The following is an 8,862-nucleotide window of genomic DNA, read 5'->3' as shown; positions in this document are numbered from 1 at the left end:
AAGAATATAGTCCCCCAAACTGTAGATGCTGGCTCAAAATGAAGAGATATTCAGCACAACAGAAATTTGCTTTTCAGAGTCTATCAATTGTAATTTGACTGCAGTCTTACTAGAGCACCATCTTACGTGTGTATGATAAAGGGAAGAAGGTAGGACAGGGTGCCACTTTGTCCCCACCTGTTGACGTGTCACTTCGAAAGTGGTTTCAGGTGTCTGGCAGAGCCTCCCTGGGGCTCATTAATGATGGAAGAGTTCAGCTAGAGCAGCGTCGCAGGTCTTTGTTCTCCGCTGCAGGTGAGCAGGGACATGGATCTCTCCGTTTTGCCAAATAACAACCACCCGGACAAATTCCTGCAGCTGGAAGTGAAGTCCTTACCGAGGAGCTCAGCAGCTCTCCGGAGGGTTCCCGGCAGCTCTTACCCTGATGCCCAGCAGTGGCAAAATCTAGTCTACTCACAGGTAAGATCTGGGACCCCAAAGAATGGGGGCGAGTCTCTTTCTTCCTCTTTATCTGCCTTTCTATTATCGAGGGGCAAAAGAAGGCTCCAGGGACCAGAGCCCAGGCCGCCGGTGACTCACTCCTTCAACATAGAGAAGACCTTTCTTTCTTTAAAGCAGGAGCCTCTTTCTGTTCTGTCTGGAAAAGGGAGGGATTCTCCCATCTGCTCTTTCCCTCGCGAGCATTAGCTCCGCTCCTGTTCCCATGTGTGGGGTCTTGCTCCTCATTTCATTTCCTCCCTTCCCAACATTTCAAAATCAGTTGTTTCATTTGCAAATTAAACTTTATGGAAACAAACAAACAAATAGCCTGCCTCTATCTTTGGGGCAGTTTAGGCATCGAAGCTCATGCATTGTCTTCTTAACTCAGTGAGCACCCTTTCCTTTCATAGGCGTTCACTGTCATCCAGCCGATTGACAGTCCTCCCTCTAGGACGGAGTAGAGCTGCCCCTGGCGGGTTCTGAGACAGTGACTCTTTAAGAGAGTAGAAAGCCCTCTTTCTCCCTCATTTCCTACAGGGAAGAGAAGGATTGGATGTGAAAGCGATGGAAATCTAATGATTTCATCTTTAAGAAAAGAAAATACAGGCAACCCTGGAAGGATGCCCGGTGGCACAACACATTAAACAGCGGGCTGCCAATCCCAGGTGACCCGTTTGAAGCCACCTGCCACTCGTCTTGGGAAAGTTGTAGCAGTCTGCTCTCATAGAGATTTGCCATCGTGGAAACCCTGTGCAACAGTTCTACTCTGATAGTCACTATGCGTCAGAATCCACTTGGTAACACTGGGTTTGGTTTGGGGGCTCCACTCTTGAAAAGTGTCCCCCAATGAATGGATTCGTATTTTCTACAGGGTGTCCATGTGGGCAAGACATATCATTCTGACCCTCAAACCATGGCAGGCTTTGCGTCTCGTCTTCTTGGGGCTTGTTCTTTTTGCTGAGCAGAGGAGCAGCATAGAGCCATGACCAGTCCCATGTGCTGGAATGAACATAAAGGCCCTGGCGATTGCACAGCTAATGAAACGGGAATGATCTTTGTTTTAAGACTAGAGGGCTCAGCGGGTTAAGGGTTAGTCAGTGTAGAAACAGGAAAAGGCATTTCATTTCAGAACAGATGTGATTGACCTACAAACCCCTGCAAGTCGTTAAATCCTTTGGAGTGGTTGGTATTCCCTGGACAGAAATTTGTTTTCTTTTGAGAAACAGTTGCTACTCATGAATCTTGGTGTCAAGTGAATGTTTTGTGGTGTATTTGTGGGCTCCCTGGGGCCTTTATCATGAGATCATTCAAAATCAAGTACATTCAATGATTATGTAAGTGTCTCCTCCATCTAGGAGGACTTCCATTCATTTCTATTGTAAGGCAGCCTAATATGACAACTGGCTCTGTGTGAATTTTACATCCTTCCCTTTTGTAATCCTCAAAACTCTTCTACTTTTCCATATTCAGTGGTTTGCTGTTGGTGGTGTTTTGTTTTGTTTTAAGTTAAGTGGAATGACATTTCTCCTTTTTCTGATTGTTTATATCATGGATAAAAGGGTTCAAAAATCAGTTCCGAAACCTTGGCACTCCTACGTTATGAAGTTTAGTCTAAGAAAGCAAATCCAACACATTCTTTTGAGGCTGGAACGCGTCACCCTAACACCCTTGGTTTGGTACTGGACTTGACCTATTTCCTTCATGTGGAACTTCACTTTATAGCTTTCTTGACTTATGATCTTAAATCTGAAATAAATGCAAGAAAAAAATGTAAAGTCATCTTTCCCTAAATGCCCTCATTAGTCGAAATGGTCTTTCAAGAAAAACATAAGAAGGTAAAAATCTGCTCGTGTATCTTTGAATAAACCTATTAGTGATGGATATTTTCAAATAAACTTGTTGACAAAAAGAAATGTGAAATGAGTGAAGAATAGTAAATTGTCAATTTATTATCCAAATTGTGTGTGGGAGTAGCGGATCTATATGTCAATAAATAATTATTCTATCCTTGGGTGAATCTTAAGATCTAGAGTGATACATTCATTGGATAAAGAGATAGTCCTAAAACATGTGAGCATATGAACGTTTTAAGTAGTTGTAACCGTACCTGGGAGAAAACACAAAAGGCTCCATATGTTAAGTGTTAGAGGTGCATAAGATGGCAGCTGTTAAATGGCTGTTACTTTAACACTTTACTTTGTAGGGGAGCCTTTAAGCCAATAGGAAATGTTTGGAACAAAGAGATAAGAAACTTCATCCCTGGTTTCAAATCCCCAGTAAGTCAGTTTAAGGCATGTACCATGACCCTTAATCAGTCCATACCACCGTATTTCTACTTGCAGAAGGAGGCTAATACTCATTCTACGTATCCCTTAGCAGTGAGCAAGAAAACAAAAAATATGAGGGCAAAGCAATTGAGAGCCAAGGATTTCCTACAAGAGTGCAAGAAATATGGGCTGTGTAAATATCCTTCTGTATCAGTGTTCCCAAGTTGATGATGTGTTTCTTGCAGTATAATTTGGAAAATAGCAGATTCGATCACTTTCACTTTCTGAATTCAGTTGTGAATGGTGATGGGCCTTGTGGGGCATTGTGAGGAGAGCCACTGGCACAATACATCTGTCAAGCTGTGTGGCTCCACCAGGGAGTAGATGTGACTCGCTCCAACTCACAGCCATTGAGTCCATGCTGACATTTCAAATCACAGGAAATCCACACAAACTTCAGAATTCTGTCAACTGACCTGCCACTGATAGATTTCCTTACCACTGTGATCGCTGATTCATTGGTAGAACAGAGAGAGATTGTAAAACCCAAATATAAGGTTTATTTCTTGAATATAGGTATCGTTATTACATAAGTAATTTTTTTTTAATTTAGTTTTTTAACTTTCAGAGGTAATTATCTAAGTTATTTTTTAGGATAAGCAATGATGTTCTCAGGCATGCCAGAGGTCTCAAAAATAGTTTCAGGGTGCTGGCATCGTTGTTTTTGTTCTTAGCTGCCATTGAGTTGGCTCCCATTCATAATAAACCTTTGGGCAACAGAATGACCCACCACCCAGTCCTGCACAATCCTCACAATTGTAGTTATGCTTGAGCTGATTTTTGTTTTCTGTCCATTTGGTCAAGGGTCTTTCCTCTTATTATATGAGTCATGACACTCTTCTCCCAGGTCTGGTCTCCCCGGATAACATGTCTGAAGGGCATGATCTGAAGTCTCACCACCCTCCCTTCTAAGGAGTGTTCTGGGTGTACTTCCTTTCAAGACAAATTTATTTATTCTCCGGGCAGCCCGTAGCACTTGCAATTCTCTTTGCCAGCACTGTAATTCAATCGCTTCATTTTTTCTTCAGTCTTCCTTATTCACTGCCCCATTTTCACATGATTAAGAATTAAAATTGTGATGACTTGGATCAAGTGTATTTTAGTCTTCAAAGTTATATCTTCCCTCTTTAACCTTTTACATCGGTCTTGATCAACAGATTTGCCCGGTACAATACTTCCTTCGATTCCTTGACTGCTGTTTCCATGAGTGTTGATTGTGGATCCAAGCAAAATTAAATCCTTGCCAACTCCACAGTTTTCTCTGTTTGCCGTAGCATTGCTTATTGGTTCAGTTGTTAGGATTCCAGTTTTCTTTCCACTGAGTTGTAATCCACACTGAAGGTTGTAGTCTTTGATCTTCGTCAATAAAGGTTTCAAAATCGCTTGGCTTCTACCAAGCAAACTTATGTCATCTACATATCACAGATTGTTAATGAGCCTTCCTCCAAACTTAATACTTCGTTCTTCTTCCTATAGTCCAGCTTCTCCAAGTATTTGCTCTACCCACAGCAGCCTCATGTTCTGTTACAATGACGGCCTCTTGATTTATATAGAGGTTCTGCAAGAGCACAATTAAGTGTTCTGGAGGACCCTCTCTTTTCCATATTATTCATCATTTATTTGGATCCACACCATCGAATGTCTTTGCACAGTCAATAAAACAAAAGCTAACATCTTTCTGCTATGCTCTGCTTTCAATTGGGATGTTTTCGATGTAAGAAATGATGTCCTTGATTCCAAATCCTCTTTTGAACCAGGCCTGAATCTAGTATCTCCTTGTCCATGTAGTGTTGCAATCTTTTTTTAAAAATTATCTTTAGCAAAACTTTACTTGCATATGATAGTAATGATATTGTTTAAAATTTCTGCATTGTGTTTTATCATGTTTCATCAGAATGGGTACAAATATTGATCTCTTCCCATCACTTAGGTATGTGGATATCTTCCAGGTATCTTGGCATAGAAAAGTGCTTTTAGTGCTGGATTACTCTGTTGACACAATTCAGTTGCTATTTCATTAAATCCTGGGGCCTTGTTTTTCACGAATGCCTTCATTGCAGCTCGGATTTATATCTTCCATGCCTCCATCTCCATCTCTCTCTCTTTCTCTCTTTTTAAATTAAAAGTTGATTTTATTGGGGGCTCTTATAGCTCTTATAACAATCCATACATCAATTGTATCAAGCATATTTGTACATATGCTGCCATTATTATTTTCTAAACATTTACTTTCTATTTGAGCCCTTGGTATCAGCTCCTCTTTGTTTCCATCCCTCCCCCTCCCATCCTCGTGACTCCTTGATAAATTATACATTATTATGATTTTCATACCTTACACCAAACGCTGTCTCTCTTCCCCCACAGTTTCATTTGTTTGTCCCCTCAGAAAGAGAGGGGGTGTGGTTATGTGTCCATCATTGGGATCATTTCCTGCTTCCTCCCTACTGTCCCCACCTTCCCCCTGCCCTCTGGATATCACCCCTCCCGTTCCTGTTCCTGGGTTGTGTGTGCTATGAGCGCTTCTGTCTTATCTGTACCTGTGTACTTGCTCCCTCTAGCCCACCGTGAAAGGCAGGACTGGGGTCAGGACCTGTCTTCTTCCATCTTCTTTTTATGCTGCCTGCATCTTCATATTTTGCCCAGAGAATCTTCGATATTGCAACTCCAGGCCTGACTTTTTTTCCTCCCAGGTCTTTTAGCTCCAGATAAACTGATCATGTTTTTCCACTTTGCTTTTCTAACTCCATGTCTTTGCACGTTTCATTAAGATGCATATTTTGTCTCCTTGAGTTGCCTTTTGAAATTTTCTGTTCAGCTTTTTACTGCATTACTTCTTTCATTGCGAAAGCTGATCTACATTCAAAAGCAAATCTCAGAATCACTTCTGTCATCTACTTTGGTCTTTTTCCCCTTTCCTGTCTTTTAATGACCTTTTCTCTTTTTTTGTATGATGTTCTTGATGTCCCCCCACAACTTTGCAGTTATCAGTCTTGTATGCTTCAAAGTTGTTCTTGAGATGGTTCCCGTGAGCGATTGGCGGTCTGTTCAATGGTAGCCCCTGGCTCTGTTTTAGCTGATAACATTGAATTGTTTCTTTCCACAGGAGTAGCCAATTTGATTACTGTGTATTATATCTAGTGAGGTCTATGTGTATAGTTGCTGTTTATGTTATTGAAAGAAGGTACTGGCAGAAAAGAACTCATTGGTCTTGCAAAACTCTATCACACAATCTCCACCTTCATTTGTTTCTTATTTTTTTAAAAACGATTTGATTGGTACATTATCCACATATCATACTACTCAGTAGTTTAATCTCCATCTTCATTTCTGTCACCAAGGCCATATTTTCCAGCTACTGGTCCTTTCTCTAAAGAGTACTGATGGACTTTCACCCAGAAAGATCAGCACTGTGAACCCATCAACTGCTCCTTGAGAGAAAGAGGAGGATTTCTGCTTCCATAAACACGTACAGCCCAGAAAATCCACAGGTACAGTTCTACTCTGTCCTATAGAGTAGCTGTGGAGGCAGTATTTACTCAAAGGGTTGATTTTGACTCAATGAATTTGATTTTGATTTGGCTACTTCCCCTTTGTTTCCAACTTTTCCATTCCAGTCACCAGGAATTATTAATGCATTCTGATTGCATGTTTGATCAATTTCAAACTGATGTATTTAAGAGAATTCATTGTTGGCTTTCATGGTTGGTGTATAAAGTTGAATAATAGTTGATTAACTGTCTTCTTTATAGATGCATAACTATTATTCATTAAACAGAACATTTCAAATCTTGAAATTTAAGGCTTCCTATCCCAGGCAGCATTCTAATTCAATATTTGAAATGTTCTTCTGTTCGGTGAAGAATATGAAGTCATTCCTCTTGAATTTGTCATTCCTGGATAGTAAACCATGTGATTGTCTGCTTAGACATGGTCAATAGCATTCCACTCCAGCTTATGATAACCTCGAATATTGTGGTAACTGGACACTCCTGGCTAGGGCTGGAGCCAGACTTGTCAATCAAGTGATAGCTTGATGATACCTCCTTGGGGGTGTGGCCTTTTATATGAGAGTGAGGGACTCTGGGAACTACCTCACTGCCACTTTGCCTTCCTCCTCACTGGGACTTCATGGGGATGCTGTATCTGCCTCTTGGAATGGTCCCGTATGGGCCACCTGTCCCTGGCGGCTGTTAGTGCCCTGCCGTGTTTCCACTGAACTTGGAGTCAGGTGACACTTCACTCACCCACCTGTGACCTCCCTGCTTCCTGCTTTACCTTTTGGTGTCAGCTAAGTGAGTCTAAAGAGGGCCCTGGCTCGCATAGGACCCAGGGACTTGAGTTGAATTGGGCAGTGGCGCCATCTTGGTGTAAAGTTGCTTCTTGATATAAAATTCTTTCTTGTACGTAGATGAACATCACTGGCTTTGTTTCTCCACACAACCTGGCCTAACACAAATACTGATCTTTACGCATTCTATTTTTTTTTTTTACTTCCAAATTTCCTGTTTCATATTTGTGCTCCACCTTCCAATTCTTAATGAATATTTTCAGCTGTTTCTACTCATTCTGAATCATGTCTCATTAGCAAGTAAATGTCCCCAAAGCTTTGCTCTATCCATTAACTCTCAGGAGACAGCTCAGCTCTTCCCCAGTGGAATATGTTGTGTCTTCCAAGCCTCGGGGGCTGGTCATCTGGCACTGTATCAAACACCACTCTGCTGCTAGTCACCATTTTTTCCATGATGAGTCTCTCAGAAGTGTGCTGCCTATACCTTCTATCTCGTCTGTTCTTCTCTGGATGGTCAGAGCAGTATACGTTCTGATTCTTCTATGCTTGTGTACCTTCTTCTGACATTTTCACTAGACAAATAAGGAAGTTTTGAAATAAATTTCATCTCAGTTCAGTGAATAAGCTTTAACCCAAATCTAATGTTATTAAAAATAGTTGGTGCATGAATCTGATGCAGGTATTTAGAATTGCATTCTAGATAAGATATGCTACCTTATTTATGCAAAAGGGTGTTGAAAGGGAAAAACTGACTTTTATAAGTTTAAATGAAAAAATATGTTTTATCAACTATTGTGCTGAACCCTTTTTCTTGTTTCCAGATTAGCAGTTAGATATCAGAAGCTTTTCAGACCAACCTGTTTGTTAAAGCTTTATGCGGCTTCCATTACATCTGTTTCAGGACACAGGGTATTCTAAACTAATTATAAAATGGAGCAAAACATCAAGAGACTAAAAACCAAACTCCAAACTCACTGCCATCGAGTCAGTGCCCACATAGAGACCCCTGTGGGTGTCAGAGTCTCTTCACGGGAGTAGAAAGCCCTATCTTTCTCTCGAGAAGCTGCTGGTGGTTTCAAACTATCAACCAAGTAGATCAAAGCCTAACACAGAACCACTACACCACCAAGACCAAAAACCGTTGGGAGATTTTCCCCCCTTTACTTCGAAACAAGGCCATTTATTGTTATTGTATTTTACTTCCTGTTTTTATTTATTGTTCAAATTTCCTTTCTCACCAAGTCTATAAACTCTTTTCCTCTCCATGTTTAATATCTTTTCTCCCTTGGAGGTGTTGGTGTTTGCCTGTTTGTGGATAATTGTATTCCTGAATTATCTCTCTGCAGCAGTAGCCACAGGGACGTGTGGTTAGGACTTCACTCCTAAGTGAACATTCGCAGTTTGACCTCAGAGCTGCTCTGTGGGATAAAGATAGTGGCAGTCTGCTTCTGGAAAGATTACAACCTTGGAAGCCCTGGGAGGCAGCTCTGCTCTTTCCTATAGGGTTGCCACAAGGTGGAATCAACTCAATAGCAAGGGAGATTATATCTCTGAGCATATAGGTCATACCTTCTCCAAGAATGCCTAAATTCCCCACATTCCATTTATTATTTATTTTTAAAGCAGTTAAGCCCACAAATAGAGTATTCCCTTATTTTTAAGCTTGCCCTTGGATAGATGTTATAGGACTCCGCAGATGCTTAAATCATTATTTAGGTAAGAAATTGAGGAATATACCAAGTTGCTTAGGATTTAAATTACAAATGC

At 41.0% G+C, this 8,862-nt stretch overlaps 1 protein-coding gene across 1 annotated transcript in view; it reads left to right on the top strand.

Moving 5' to 3' along the window:
• The first annotated feature begins 306 nt into the window (after positions 1-306).
• The window catches only part of MINAR2 (membrane integral NOTCH2 associated receptor 2), a 23,453-nt gene continuing 14,897 nt past the window's right edge, over positions 307-8,862 (top strand). Inside the window, exon 1 of the mRNA XM_004696592.1 lies at positions 307-459. Coding sequence (XP_004696649.1) covers positions 307-459 — 153 coding nt within the window. The remainder of the gene's footprint in view (positions 460-8,862) is intronic.

Source organism: Echinops telfairi, unplaced genomic scaffold (assembly GCF_000313985.2).
Source record: "Echinops telfairi isolate 266 unplaced genomic scaffold, ASM31398v2 ScPeMD7_7469;HRSCAF=8507_1, whole genome shotgun sequence".
Classification (NCBI taxonomy): domain Eukaryota; kingdom Metazoa; phylum Chordata; class Mammalia; order Afrosoricida; family Tenrecidae; genus Echinops; species Echinops telfairi.
The sequence above is the reverse complement of the archived record's forward strand: the minus strand, read 5'-3'. Positions and strand labels throughout refer to the sequence as shown.